This window comes from Motacilla alba, chromosome 2, assembly GCF_015832195.1.
Source record: "Motacilla alba alba isolate MOTALB_02 chromosome 2, Motacilla_alba_V1.0_pri, whole genome shotgun sequence".
NCBI lineage: Eukaryota > Metazoa > Chordata > Aves > Passeriformes > Motacillidae > Motacilla > Motacilla alba.
This window is the reverse complement of record NC_052017.1, coordinates 140,501,488-140,517,105: the sequence shown is the minus strand read 5'-3', so window position 1 is coordinate 140,517,105 and position 15,618 is coordinate 140,501,488. Positions and strand designations below refer to the sequence as shown.

General features: G+C 44.8%; 1 protein-coding gene across 16 annotated transcripts in view; it reads left to right on the top strand.

Moving 5' to 3' along the window:
* Positions 1–464: 464 nt before the first annotated feature.
* The window catches only part of MTSS1 (MTSS I-BAR domain containing 1), a 126,110-nt gene continuing 110,956 nt past the window's right edge, over positions 465–15,618 (top strand). For 15 of the 16 annotated variants that reach the window (XM_038129064.1, XM_038129050.1, XM_038129060.1 and 12 more), the window contains exon 1: positions 780–913. In XM_038129064.1, coding sequence (XP_037984992.1) covers positions 842–913 — 72 coding nt within the window. In that variant the 5' untranslated portion in view covers positions 780–841. Of the gene's footprint in view, positions 606–776; positions 914–15,618 lie in introns of those variants that run through there. The other variant, XM_038129044.1, reaches the window with a different exon arrangement.

Sequence of the window (15,618 nt, the reverse complement as noted above, 5' to 3'; positions counted from 1 at the left end):
CAGGCTCTGCCCTGAAGAACGGGCACGAGACCGCGTCCAGCGGAGTCCTGAGGGCCGCCCCAGCGGCAGCGGGGCGCGAACCCGCGGCCTCCGGCCCACCGGCCGCGCGGGGCCAATCGGCGGCCGCGCTGGTGACGCGCGGGGCGGGCGGGGCGCGGGGCCGGGTGGGGGCGGGCGCTGCCGCCGCGGGAGCGGCACGGGCGGGCGGAGCGGGCTGTTCCCGGAGAGGGCAGGCAGCGGCTCGGGCGCTTTGGCTGTAGTCTGGTCTGCTGGGGTTGCCAGAGATCCCCTCCAGGCTGCTCCACGAGAACCGGCTTGACGCTCGATCCCTTTTTATAGACACCGATCTTTTCCCCCCTTGTTTTTTTCGGGGCGCGCTTCGCCCAGCGCCGCGGGCGCCCGCTGCCCTGAGCGCTGCCGTGCCGGGAGGCGCGGGGGGCCGGGGCTGCGATGCGCAGAGATGGGGCCTGTGGCTGCTCCCGCATGGGCTCGTAGTGCCCGCTCGGTGCTGAGTGCCCGGGTGCCGGGGAGGTGCGTGTAGGAGAGAGGCGCCAGTAGAGCTGGATTTTATCCCCTGGTAGAGGTGCAGGCAGACAGGGGTTCAGGTGTGTTGGGGTATATTTTTTTTTCCTCTCGTTGCCTACATCAGCTTGTTTGCCCCTTCCGCCCCTCCTTTTTTTTTTTCCTTTTTTTTTTCTTCTTTTTTTTCTTTTTTTTTTTTTTTTTTTTTTTTTTTTGGGTGAGGTGGGAGCCCGGGGTGTCTGATTTTCCTCCAGCTGAGCAGTGCAGTTGCAGCGGTAGCGGTGAAATCCTGCTCCTCCTGTGAGCTCCAGCCAGGAAAATGGAGGCTGTGATAGAGAAGGAATGTAGTGCGCTCGGAGGGCTCTTCCAGACCATCATAAGCGACATGAAGGTAAGAGGCTGAGGTGTGTGGGGGAGCAAAGGGAAGGGGAAGCGTCTTCCCACCTGGCCCGGCGAAACTTCGCCCCGGGCGGTGCAGCCGCATCGGGGGCTGGTGGCGGCGCGACCTCCCCGCGGCGCTGGGGGAACGCTGCCCCGGGGCTGGGTCCGCGTCCCCGCCGGCGGGACCGGCCTGGCAGAGGGGCTCCCTGGCTTCACACCCCGGGTTTGGAGCTTGCGAGTGTGATGCAGGATACCACCTCTCTCTCTCTCCTCCTTCCCTCTATTCTCTGTTTGTCCGGCTCGAACATGCAAGCTGTTACCTTCCACCAGGGTCAGCGATTTGCCTCTTTATTTTACGAATATTTTTATTCTCCTTTTTTCTCCCCTGGTGTGGGCTGTCGGATCGGTAGCGGAATGAATGCAGCGGGGCGGGAGCGTGGTGCGGAGGAGCCGGGCACGGAGCATGTCAGCCGTGGGGTGGGGCTCGGAAGGGCAGCGTGAGCATTTCGGTGCCAAGCTGATGGGCGCGATGGAAAAAAATCTCTGCCTGGAGATGCTCAAAAGTTGATGTGTGCCTGGATTAAAATTGCGGCTCAGTGTGGTATTATTTTCGCGCTGTAAATGCTCGTGGAGGTGCCATTCCCTTCTTTCTGTGAATGGATGCAAAGGTTTCAAGTGCGGGGATCTCTCCACCAGCCACCAGAAACCTGAGTGTGCTGATCCTGTCTCTGCCAAAGGGTCGCTTTGAGAGAGGCGCTCCCACTCTATCCTTGGCAGCCAAGGGCACTTGTGCAGGGTTTCTTTGGGTGAGCGGGTGCCTCCCACCCTTCTCTCGTGGAAGTAAATAGCGTAACAGCGTTGCTGTGTTCTGCCCGTCATGTCTCCCCCAAACGCCAGGGCTGGAGGCGCCCGGGCTCCGGCACACGGCCGTACTGCAGAATACTGCAGTGTTCCCCTGGACAAGGGCAGCTTGTCTTCCTGCCAGGGCCGACTGGGAAGGATGCAGTTGTCGGGAGATGTTGAGGGACGTGTCAGATAATGGGGACTGCCGTAATTTAAAGGCGGCAACCGTGCACGCCGTGCTTTTCCCAGCCAGGGCATGGGATTTCTCTGGGTGTTTTAATTCATGCGGGGCTGGTGAGCAGCGAGGGCTGCGGGAGGAAGAGCTGCCAGGTAGTGTTGGAGGACAGGGTCTGCTCTAAGAGGGAGCTGGCAGAGGTGAATGGCTTCTAGTGTATTTTTTTGAGAGGGTGGAGAAGCTGTTTGCACTAGAAGTTATTTTTTGGCAAATGTTCATATGCACTTTCCTCTCAACAGATATTAGGAGACATTTAATTAAAAGCGTGGCTTGTCAAGAGCAGGCAGGTTGCAGAGAGGAGGGGGGAGTCTGTGTATATCTGTCAAGACAATGCTGCAGACCTGGCAGTGGTGGTCCTCAAGCTCTCAGCCTCCTTGGATTTTTAATGATTGCTGCACTTTAAAATAAAATAAACCCCCCAAAAGCAGGAAACGATTACAAATCCTGGAATCATTTTAGTGGTCAGTGCAGAGAACAGGCAGATGTTCTGTTCCAGATGAAGTGTGAGTTTGGGTTTCATCACGGAGGGACACAGAGTATGTTTATTCTTTCCTTCTTTTCATAAGTGATGCATTTGGTTTTTCTTGCTCTTAAGCCAGTGGGCCTCTGTGTGGATTCATGTTTTTTTCTTCTACACATTGCTACTTGCATGGGAATGTGCTCATCAGAAAACATGTTGACATGAGTGTATGGAGATGGGCACAGGTGTGAATATATTTTTCTTAATGCTCCGTAGTAGTGGAACCTGTTTTGTGAAGTGGCAATTACTGAAGGGGGAGGTTTGGAAGGAATCGCTGCAGATCTTTAGCAGCATGGTGGTTGTTATGGTTAAAAAATCTGCTCATTATTTAGCATAAGTAGAACAAAGAATTTTTACCTGTGGTTCGATTTGGTGCAGCTGATGCTGTACTACTGAGATGCACTAGGATTCTTTGTGAATTGTGCACAAAGGAGCGCAACAATTTCTAGGGAAAAGTAGCTATTTTTTTGATAGTTAACCAGAACCTTTCAACTAATCATGCCTTTAGTAGTAAAGTGAAAATTAGCATTTTAAGTGCTGTTTCACGTAGTCAGATTTGTGTGGGCAGGCTTCTGGCAGGATCTCGGAGATGTTGCGTAGGGGTCTGCCCACGCATACCCAAGTGCTCTATCCGTGCTTCTTTCTCGTTTCAGGCTGTGATCAAGGCCCCACATGCCCTGCAGTGCTGAGGGATTTGATGCAGCATCTGCCTTTTTTTTAACCAAATGGTTCACAGGTTCTTTTATCATATGTATTACTCTACCTTAAACTTTGTTATAAAGATGGTAGGGTTAATCAACAGCTTCAATTACTCTGAAGTCTTGCCAGTGGATGCAGATGGGTGCTGCAGCTGAGGTGATGAAGATATAGTACATGCGGACTGATTTTTCTCTTTGTTCACAGTAACTCAGAACTGGCTCAGGTGTACCTGTTGTTAATTTTGAGCTCTGCCTGGTTCTGACAAGGTTACAGGAACTGGAATTACAATTCTGAGCAATGTGATTGTTTCCATTTGTCTCCATATACTGTGTTAGATTTGAAACTTCATATGGGCAATATATGTCAGTGTGACTAACACATCACATTTTTGACAGCAAGATTGTGTCAGGCTGAGGTCTCCTGAATGGCATTTAATGTTTTCTCCATAAACCCCAAACTTCTCTCCACACTCTATCAAAAATATTTTTTGGCTAATATTCAACAAAACCTGCTCCAAAACAACTCAGCATAAAGCTAAGTGATTTGGAGACACTATGTTACTGAGTAAATATAAGAACAGTTAATAAACATCCATTTGTACTGCACATTATTTTACATCACAGAGTCACAGAATATTCTGAGTTAGAAGGGACCCACAAGGATCATTGAATCCAGCTCTTAGCACTGCACAGGACACCCCAACAATCCCACTGTGTGCCTGAGTGCTTTGTCCAAATGCTTCTTAACATCTGTCACGTTTGGTGCTGTGACCACTTCCCTGGGCAGCCTGTCCCAGTACCCAAACACCCCCTGGGTGAAGAAACTTTTCTTGATATCCATCCTAAACCTCCCCTGACACAGCTTCATGCTGTTCCCTTGTGTCCTGGCACTGGTCACCAGAGAGAAGAGATGCCCCTCCACTTCCCCTTGTGAGGAAGCTGTAGACTGCAATGAGGTCACCCCTCAGTCTCCTCCAGGCTGAACAGAACATCTGGAACTTCAGTCCCCTGACAAGGGAAGTCCATTTTTTTCATGTCAAACAAGGGTCAGATTTGTTGAGTAATATGGTGGTGTACATGATGACAGGGTTGTTTGTGTAAAGTCCACAGTGGGAACTGAACTTGGCCGTTGTGCTCTAGAATTGGATTTCTGTGCTTTGAGATTTCAGGACCTGATTAAATAATCATAAAGGTGGGAGTGTGTGTGCCCATCCCATCCTTATTTTGATCCATTGTCACAGCCCTGATGTTTCCTATGATACATCGCTGAGCATGTGGCACTTAGAATTATTTACACTCTTATGCAAGATCTTTTTCAAAGCAATTAAAGTTTATAAAAACAAAAATAAAATGTCCCCTCAGAGGAGTAGTCCTGTGTGCTACGTGCAGACGCTGTGCGACTTGTTTTTGAATGCGGTGAATTTTCTGTAGCTCCCTGTGGGAAGGGAGTATTTGATCTGAATGGTTTGTAACTCATTTCTTGCAATTGAGAAATGAGATGCTGCAATGTGCTGTTAATTTCAATATCTCTTTTAGTGCAAAGCAAATCATTGCAGTTAATTTTTGGGAGGGCCTGTTGCAGATGGGTTTCAAAAGAACTTGTCTTCTCATGCAGAGCAGATTTTCTTTAGTGCTTCTTTTCCTTCTGAGTTGATTTTACATTCCTTTTAATCACATTGTTCTCTGCTATCCTGAAGAAAAAAACCACCACCTCTGAAAACATTGAAATTGGCTGTGTTTGTAGTTCATCACTTGCTTGATGGTGTTTCTTTGGCTTATAGCATTCTCTTTATTTGTCTTGCCTCCTCTGCCAGCATGTGTTTTGACAGAGCAGGGGCTTACTGTGTATGTACAGCACCTGACACCTGTGGGGTGGGCATGGGAGGAAGATGAGTAATGAGCAGTTGGATGAACATAGGTTGTCTGTGACTTCATTTATACCAAGTCAGAGTATTTACTAAATTTTTATGGATCTGGTGTGTATAACCAGTTAGTCTCATTCATCTCTCTGCCTGTGAGACATGTGCAGGTATTGTCCTGAAACAGGGTTCCCAACAGACTTGTGAGTTTTTGGAATGATTTCGAAACTTTTATTATCTGTGTATGTGCCTTATTTATATTTGTTTAGCTGAAAGCACAGTAAAATAATCTTTTTGCTTCTGGCAGTAACCTCTACTTTAATAGTCTAGAGGAGGTGCTGGGACTCCTGGACTAGGCAGTGGTGCACCTTTTCTTTCAGCTATGCAGAACTCTTGGTTGAAACAGAAGAGAGACATAAACATATGGGCATAAGAAACATTTATGGTTTTGCAGCCTCTTATCTGCTTTTAGAAAGTGATCCATGAGAGGCAGCATTTTAACTTGCTTTTGTGTAAGTTGGGACTGGGGTGGCCACATCAAGGATTGAGAGTTGTTTGTTGGGCAGCCCTGTTTGCTTACAAGGGATGGCCTTGTGATATTCACATATACAGTATAAGCTGAGGAAAAAAATATTTGAATGAACAAGTAGAACTGCTGAGACAGTTACTACAGCAAGTACAGCTGCAAGTCCTCAGCGTGTATGATAATCCATGGAGCAGCACACATGTACCAGAGAACCTGGGCAAATTTATTTTACCATGACATGTTATAGTGCAACAGCTTTGTGCTTTATTATGCTTATAAAGCTGTGCTTTATTTGAAGCTTGAGATCTCTGTGGAGATTAGGAATGTTCAGTTGGATGATTTTAAGGGTTAGTTTCAATCCAGCTGTTAAGGATGATAACTACTGTAAGGAAAAACAAATGTGTCATGTACTGGGACTGGCACTGCTTAACATCTTTGTTGGTGACATTGACAGTGGGATTGAGTGTTCCCTCATCAGGTTTGATGATGTCACCCAGATGGGTGGTGCAGTCACCATGCTGGAGGGGAGCAATGCCACCCAGAGGGACTTTGACAGATCTGAGAGGCAGGACTGTGTGAACCACGGAGACCTTACTGCACCTTGAGTACCAAAATGGGTCTGCAAGAGAATTGGAGAAGGACTTGTGACAGGATGAGTGAGAATGGCTTCAATAAAGAGGGCAGGGTTAGATGAGATATAATTAAGAAATTTTTTTACTGTGTGTTGAGAACAGATTTTTCCAGATAAGCTGTGGTTGCTCCTCCCTGGATCAGTTCAAGGGCAGGTTGGATGGAGCCCTGACCAACCTGGTCTAGTGGATGGTGTCCCTGCCCATGGCAGGGGGGTTAGAGCAGATGATCTGAAAGGCCCTTCCAACCCAAAGCATTCTGTGATTTTCTGTGCAACAGTCAGGTAGGTCCAGGCTTGGAGAGGAAGCACACCTGCCATGTTGCACTGGCATGTCCCTTACACAGCAGTCTTTAGGACAACTATCTTTTTCAAACCTAGCAAACTGGTGTTTCTTCCCGTTCACAAAAAGTCTGAAATGAGTTAATTTGGAGCTTTTCTTCCCATTTATTTTGTTCCTTAAAAGTTTTACCACCAAGGCATGTGGAACATAGCTGGCTGCTCTGATTTCTTATCCCTCTGCCTCCCAACAACCTGCTTACTCAGGCAGTAGGATTGTGTACACTGAAATTCTTGCCTTTTCCAAGCAGCTGCAGTATCTTTCTGTGAACATCTTGGAGGGGGAAGGATGGACATGCAGCAGAGGCTGAACGATGGTGCAGGAAGAGAGCCTCTGCATGCTTGCCCAGACACTGAGGTTCAAGCAACAGGGCATAGCTGGGAACATACTTAGTCACAAGTAGTTTATTTTTTTAGGGACACATGCTTTCTTGATCCAAAAACTCTTGTGTGAGTGTTAACAATTTATACAACTGTTGAACATTTGCTACATGAGTGTGTACTGGGCTGGCTTATCCTGTGACATACCCAGAACAAGGATTTTTAATCTTGAGAGTACTCCTTTTGGATCTGGCAGGATGCCAAGAGCTGCACAATAATGTTTGTGAGGTTCTAAGTGTGGAAGGAGTTGTGCAGTGCTGCATGAAACACAATTGACTGAACAAATGTTGGAGAACAAGAAGTCTGTGTAATTATGGGCTTAGTGCTGGTTAATACCTAACAGAGGGTGATATTCAGTGGAGGTTGCTGCTTCCTTCCTGAGTTCTGAGTGTGCATGAACTGAACCCAAATCTTTGTTATAAAATACCTGAGAAGCTAATTGTATTTTTTTAAGTACAGAAGTTGCAAGAGTTGATGGAGTATGCTTGTGAATCCATAAACAGCATCTTCTGTAGCATAGCAGTCTATGTGCTTTCAGCTTCTGAAGAACATTTTTAAGGTTCATGGTCTGCCCAAAGACAGTGTAGTCTTGAAGATAAGCAGGGAGCAAAATAGGAACTGTATCTAAAAAGGCTCTTTTGGTCTACTTCAGAGCTTGCAAAGATGAGTAGAGAGGAGTTTGAGTTAGTATCATAAAGAGGCTACCCTTCAGAATAAAGTAGTCTCTTTAGGCTACATATATAGAAATGCCTTTTCCTCTTCAAGGGTACATTTTCAATTTGAAAATAAGTCTACCTTGATACTGTAAGGTGCCAAGCACTGCTTTATTTGCTGGGATCTATGCTGACCTTTCAGGACATTGATTGACTTCTTCCTGCTCGGCTGAGATAGCTTGAATGCCAAGATGTTTGGAAGGATTGGAGACAAAATGTCTGGTAGCTTTGTGGCTAAGACCATAGCAGCTTTCATCTTCAAAGTGCTCTCTGTGTGACTTGCCTCCAAAGAATGGCTCCCATTTTACAGAAAGGCAAGCTATGGCTGCAGGTTTAGTGACTTCTACTCCCTCCCCCCAGGACAAGAAGAAATTGGGTGCATCTACAACATGGTTTTAATGAGGGAATGTTGTTTAAAGTCTCACAGTATAATAGGTTTCTATCTTCATGTACACACTACTTTGTTTTACTGATTAAGACGTGTTGCTGTTCACCCCTGTGATAACCCAGTGTTTGCAGGCAGAATAGATGACATCTAAAAATGAGTGATAAATTCTCAACAAAAGTGTCCTGAACTCCTCTCCTGTTACTGAAACTACAGGACTTCTCTCAGTTTTTAGGGGAGAAGTCTGATTGGAACATCTTAACCATAAGCTGGTTGATCATGAGGAATTTGTGTCTTTTGGGGTTTTGTGTGAGCTCTGTACTTTTCACTCTTCTGGTCAAGAACCATAACGGATATGTTGTTGATTTGAATTCTAGGAGGCTAGCTGGAGTACAGTCATCCTTTAACAAATCATTCTTGCAGAATGAGATTGTGTTGTTGTGTAAAATGATGTTGATCAGTGTGTAACTAGAGACACTTGGTTGATGGTACAGAAAGGTTCATATTTGGTCTCTTTCTTCCACATCAACTGCCACCATGCTTCTCACCTGAGCATGAGATTTATCTTCTTTTTTTTTTTTTTTTTTTGTTTTTTTGCTACAAAGGTCTCATGCATGCTTTGTAATTTCTCTGAAGCCACCTGTATAGAGGCATCATTTAGAATTTTTTGTTAATAAAGCTGTATTTGGGATGTCTCTTAACAATACCATCCATGAGCAAACCACATGGATGCTCATTGCCCATGAGCAAACCACGGGTCTAATTGGGAGCTTGAAAGGGATTCTTTATCTTCTCATGAGTAAAATGGAAAGAAAATAGCCTGTGATAAGCATACTTACGCTTCACTGTCTGTCATGAGGCAAAGGTCAATAAGCATTAAAAACAGGTGTACCCGGCTGCTGTCTTTCTCCCACTGGGTACTTTCCTGGTCAGCTCAAGTACTTGTTAGTAATTTGGGTCCTGAAGATTGTTATGACTGCTTGTGGGATGGAGATTGTGTTGAGTGGATGGTCAGAAATTAGGGTTTCTGCTTGCTTGGAAAGAAGTGATGAGACCCCAGTGGTGTTGGTGACATTACCAACACAGGGCTGTTGGCTTGAGGCTGTCCTGTGTAGGTATTAACTTGACTGACTGCCTCCTGATATTTTAATTATCTTTGTTTTGATCCAGCTGAAATATTGTGGGTTTAGAAAATAGCTGCTGAGTATGTACAGTGGCCACTTAATGATTGAGTGGATGAAAGGCGGTATTGATGAGTCTCTGAGGAGAAATCTGCTATTCAGCCTTGCAAACTTGTTCAGACCTGCAGTAAAGAATGTGGAGCTAAACGCTTCCTCGGGAAGACTACTTAATGTCCAGCTTTTTAATGTGGCATGGGATAAAAGGTCTCTAGATGCTGTGGCTAGTTGTTTCCCACCGCCCCCCATGTCTTTTGAATAACTTCCTATGTTTAGAGAAGGAGAGACTGTATGTTTATGCATGATGTATTTTCTCACAGTACGAGTCTAACTTTTGTTTGCTAATTACCCAATCTTGGATTTAAACCATGAAGTGGCTGCTTTGGAGTTGAGTTTCTTCATCTTATAAACCATGAAACTGAACTGTGGACAGTACAGATTTGACGTGGTCCCTGTTGACATAGAAGGAGGCTCATGAGTTGGATTTGTTTGGATTTCACAGGTCCTTGCTGTACTACAGATTGTAGTCACAACCACAGAGCAACTGGTATCCTCCACTGGGGATGTTTAAGCATGGGCTAACACACTGCAAGCATTATTATAATACAAATTAAAGACTCCAGAGCTCTGACAACAGAATGGTACCAGACTTAGGTTCCCTCTTCCCCTTTAAATGGTTAGTGAGATCTAATAAAAATGTGTGTTCTTGCAAAGTAGAGCTGCATTTCAATGCTGCTGCTGCTAAGGGAATTGGATTCTTTAGAGAGTTCTTCAGGTGGTTTGAGAATGTAGAAAGAATGGTTATCTCTGGTGGTGTTGTTTGGGTTTTTTACCCCAATGGTGTGAATACTCTTTTCTGGGTTTTACTGACCGGATTTTAGTCTTGATTTTTTTTCATGTCATTATCTGTTTTCTTTATTGTCCTAATATACTATTTAAACTAAAAACTAAACCGTTTTGAAAATATTTAATGTGGTTCTGTGATACATAGAAGAAATACCCAGTTGACAGGTTTTTTTTTAATAGTGTATGAGATGACTTCAGCAGTGTTTTGTAGCATAGTTTTCAATGTTCTGATAATGTATGTCCTTGAAAAGCAAAGCTTGGCATGCCTGTTTATGCTATGCATGCTGAGGGAAACCTGTTTCTAATCCTGCCATTCCCTAAACAAGAGGCAGAAATAATGAAAGTGAATGTATGGATACAAGACTGTGATTTTAATTACCCCTGCTTGCTTTCCTTTTAAGGGTAGTTACTGCTTAAATGACATCTCATTCTGATCTTTGTGCTTTTGCTTTTACCTGCATGCACTATAATCTCTCAGACCCTGAGTCTGTACCTGTCTGCTCCTCTGTTCAGTGGTGTGTGTGTTCAGCTCTTGCTGTGAGATCCTGTGAAGTTCATGTCTTTTGCTGTTGGTGCCTTTTCACTCCAGGCCCAGCACAAGTTGAGAGTCCCTTTTGCTGATGGAGCCAAGCTCAAACTTCCCCTATGCCTGGGAATACCTTCAGCTTAGAAAGACAGATGGGACCTTGAATTCAGCTGCTCCTTTTCCTTCTCTTGTGGCAGTATTTCTGCAAGACCTCTATACAAATGTGTTACTCTTCCCGAAAGAGCTCTAGTGAAAGGAAGCTGCCTGACCTTTCAGAGTTGCCTGTTACCTGCTCTTATAGTTGAATGGGTTGTGCAATCTGAAACTTCTCTGCTGAAGCCAAACTGATTGTTTCTTGTTCTTCACCACTGAAAAAGAGATGATGGACAGCATCAGGGATGCTCTTGAAATCAGTGTTGGGACTTGGCTTACTGAGTTCTCATTCTGAATATAAGAAATAGGGAGTAGATAGGTTAGGTTTAGATAGGACACAAATTGATTTAATTTACAGTGAAGGTGGTGAGACAGGGAAGAATGTCACGCAGATAAGTTGTGGATTCTCCATCTTTGGAAGTGTTCATGTTTGGTCTGGATGGAGCTGGGAACAACCTGATCTAGTAAAAGATATTCTTGCTCCTGGCAGGGGGCTTGGACTAGATGGTCATTAAATGTCCCTTCTAACTTAAGCTGTTCTGTGAATGTGTGTATTTGAAAATCAAAGGAGTAATGGAATAGATTTTGTGTACATATCTATGTCATTATAAAGAATGAAGTTCCTCTTGCCAGCAAAATTCCTGTTTCAGTGTGTAGAAAGATTTGACACTTTAGATGCAGCTTAGAAACATTCATGAGAGAGGCTCTTGATACTTTTCAGAGTAGAAAGAGTCAAAGCCACCAAGCAGAGTTTTTTGGATGCAGAAGAGCAATTATGAACTTCAGGCAAGGTGGTGCTGATTCTGTTCTCACCTTTATGTTGCAAGACTTTTTGTGACTTGTTAAGGGTTTAGGCAGTCTTGTCCATGAGTCGTGGACTTGTTTAAATGAGTGGATTGAACAGAGGAGGATGTATTAGTGTTTGGTGGCAGTTTTTAACTTCTGGAGTTATGGCTGGCCAAGTGCTCTTTCTCCCAGTTGACTATTGATTCTTTTAGAAAAGTGGAAAAACTTCCAGTGCCAAATGTTACCTGAGAAGGGAAACTGCCTGTCAACTGTTGTGTCTTCCAATGTTTCGAGACATCTGTGACTGGAAGAATTCCCCCCCCCTCTTTTTTTTTAAATTCTTTTTTAAAGTTTTTTTTTCTCTTCCTTTTTCTTTCAGACTGTTATTGTTTTCCTGTGCTCTTCCCCTCCACTCTTTCCTAGTTTTGTCTGTTAAAGGACTCTGGAAAAGTAGTAGTCTCTATGTGCAAACCATACTTGCTGATTGCCATTCGTTATGTGTAACATCTGTGACCTTGTGTGGTGTTTAGCACAATAAAGTCTCTTTGCTACTTGGAGGTAGTGTAGTGAATGCCACAGAAATGAGACATTCATAATAATCCTTGTGATTCTGTTATCTGGTAAAAATATAAAAAGAAATCTTTTGTTTCCAGCATGATTTACTTTGGAGGGGTAGGAGGACACGTGCACAAGCCAAGTTACAATTTTTGTTCCAAAACCAGATCTATGGCATTTGGATGTGTTACTAGGGCGTGGAGCTCTGTAACACTGTTGTGCGTTTGGGACTCAACTTTTTAGCTTATCATAGCTGAACAACACTGAGGTGGAGAAGTTCTAACTCCTGTAACCTGCGCAGTTGTTTTCTTTTCCATTCCATTGAAGTCTTGCAGTTAGTCATTGTTAGTACTTTCCTGGAAGGCATACAGCTCTTGGTTTGACAACCCCTGAGATAAAACCAAGGCACTTCTCTCGCCTGGTTCCTCTCTCTGTTACCTCTCTAGGTGAAACAGCCAGAATTAAGTTCTGGATTTGCTTTACTGAAGAGCACCTCTCTGTCTCTTTCCCTCTGCCCCCCAGTTTAGATGGGTTGTTGCTGTGAACAAGATTCCAAACTGTTACCGCTGCCTTTGTTCTTGATGTGTCAGCAAGAGCTGCTAATAGGGCTGCAAAGCACTGACAAGGGTTTTTTGAAGATGGAATGAGTTTTGTATGTGGGAATTGCGGTGCAAGGAAATAAATTAATAAAGTAAGCATCCTTTTTGCCTAATGGGAAAAAAAGAACCGTAACTTCTTGGCAGAAAGAGTGAGAGAACATTTTAAAACTGTCAAGGCTCCTGATACTTTAGTTGTACTCTTAGATACAGCAATCTGGGTTCCTATTCTTGCCTTTAGATGTCATTAATAACAGTTTCAGTAAATATCCTTTGCTGCAAGTCTACCCTTCCTTTTTTGAGAAATCATTGAGTTTCTCACGTGTGTCTCTTCTCATTCCTGGTGTGGGATCACTGGCCTGAAAGGAAGGGAAAAACTATCTTCCATAAATCTTTTGTAGAGTTGTGTTTAGGTAGGGGGGTTGTGCTGGTCCACCAACCTAAAAAAATTTCTACCCAAGGCTTAAATTCTTTTTCCCAAGCTGCATTTGGTGATCGTTCTGTGCTCTTCCCTGGTGTGGTGGGCTGAGCGTGGCCAGGTGCTTTTTCTCTCTTCTTCCTCAATGGGATGGGGGAGAAAATCATAAGAAAAAGCTCAGTGATGGCGACAGAGACACAGAAATCACTTACTAGTCATTGTCACGAGCAAACCAGACCTGAGTGGAGAAGATTAAATTTGTTGCCAATTAAAGTAGATGTGAATGGTGAGGAAGGTGGACTAAAATTGAGACATCTGCCTATGTCCGTGGCTCTGGGTGTCAGATGGGATTTCACCGAATGACGATGGCCCACCCTTTTCCCCCTGGCAGTCCCGGAGCTGTGGCTTTGGAGGACTCTGCCCAGGTCTGGGTGTTGGTGTCTGGCACTCCCAGACGCACTTGCTGTCCCTGAGGGAAGCTGTTTCATGTCCCTAATTGCGGACCGGCTACCTGAGCGACGGGCACGAGGCACCGGCTTGTTTCTCAGCCCTGAGGCAGAAAGGTGTTTTCCGTGTTTTCCCTGCCTGTGTTTGGCACAGATTAGCTGGAGCTGGGCTGTGGGATCAGGTGACTAATCACCTATAAGCCCACTAATTAAGCAATGGGGTAGGATAATGGCATGCTGCAGCTTACTGGTGACATGCTGGGCGGCAGCTGAGCTCCGCTGAGGAGCTCCGGGGGCCCTGATGCCGTGGGGCGTCACATGGCAGTGGGAAACACCCATGCCGTGGAGGACAGGTCAAATGTCTTCCTTGATGACTAAGAAATTATTGGGCACAAAGTTATTTTGGGGGAAATAGTCCTTGGATTAATCCTTTAACAATTTTAAAGAAAATTATTTAAACAAACCCTCACTGTAATCGATCCCTGGCTTAATCCATGAGAAGCTAAATGGGAATTTGTGACCCGGGATCCTGCAGTGGCTCTTCCCTAAGTGTGGCTGCACCTGGGGGAGGCCTTCTGCTTTCACAGATAACACCAGGCCTGAGTAACCCTGACATTTAAAAGGGGAGAAATTAATTTCTTTATCTGCCAGCTGAAATTGGAAATTACAGAGGGAGCAGAGGAAGCTCTAGGAGAGGCAGTATTAAAAATACTGTGTTATTATTCTTTAGAAGAGCCTTTATGTCACAAAAGCATGTCTTGGACAAAGACATCAAATTCCACCTGCTGTTTCTTTGTGTTTAAATTGAGAAAGTAATACATGTTGAATCAAGGATGTGTATTTTTCACCACTGTTAACATTTCTCTTGACACTGCTTTGACAACAGCAAGAACAGTTGCTGGAGGTGAGACACAGCAGGGCTGCCGTGCTCCAGGTGGCACAGGAAGAGCTCTTGGGGAAGGAGTTGCTGCCCTGGGCACTGTCACTATGTAGATTTACAGCACCAGTTTGGTTCCTACCATCTCCTCGGTTTGTCCCCACAGGCATCACTTACATGGCTTCCTCGCTGCTGGAGTTGGGATAAAGCTCTGGTTATTTGGTCTTGTGAAGTGGTGGTAGGGGTTGAACACTTTTGCTGTAGGTAGGAATGAAGAGGGTTTCAGTTTCAGCAGGGATGTGGTGGTGGAAATGTTCTTTGGAAAAGCTGAAAGGAATGATGCAGTTTAGTGCATGACTTCATGAACTGAGGGAGAGATGAGCTTGTGGATGTGGCTTCAGCAGGGAAAAGTGAGCTCAAATTATTCTGGTACCCAGATGAAGTACATGCCTCTTACTTTCACCTGAGTGTGAGACCAAGACATGGCAAGCTGAGCAAATAATACAGGACTTCATATCCCTAATGTAAAACTGGTGGAAAGTTTTCTTTAAAAATTCAAAAACAAGCAAAAAAAAGAACTCCAACAAAATCTACCAGCAAAGGTATTAATTCAGTGACATTAAAACCCCCAATAACTCAGTGACATAAAAACCCCCAATAACTCAATTTTTCTAATGTCTGAAATGAGATCGGATGTTCTTTGCCACTATACAGGGAGCCCAGGTAAACAAACTGCAATGATTTCAACCAAACAAATACAGCAAGCAATTAAATAAAGTGAGCTCTTACCACTTACTTAAGCAGGCTTGGTTTGAGGAAAAGAGCATTTTTATAGACAAGAACTAAATAGCTGTGGAAATGTTTGACTTCTCCAATTTTGCTTTCCGGACTGACCACAAAATAATAAAAGTGGGTTTCTTCCTGAGCTGTGTTTTGATAGGAGTCCCTTAAGCTTGCCTGGGAAGCAGCTAAACGCAGGGCTGGTGTCAGTCTCCTGCGTGCCATCAGGTGTGTTTAGCTGGATAATACACCAGGGAGATGGAAACATCATCAGGCTGCTTTGGTATCCTCTGCTTGCCGGCTTGCGTTTTGCTGGAGAATCCTGTAAAGCCTTGGGCCGTGCTGGTGATTGTCAGGGCTTTCAGCCTTTCAGCGCTCCTGCCATGCACATGCATAATGCATGCACGGCTTCCAGGTGACAGTGAGA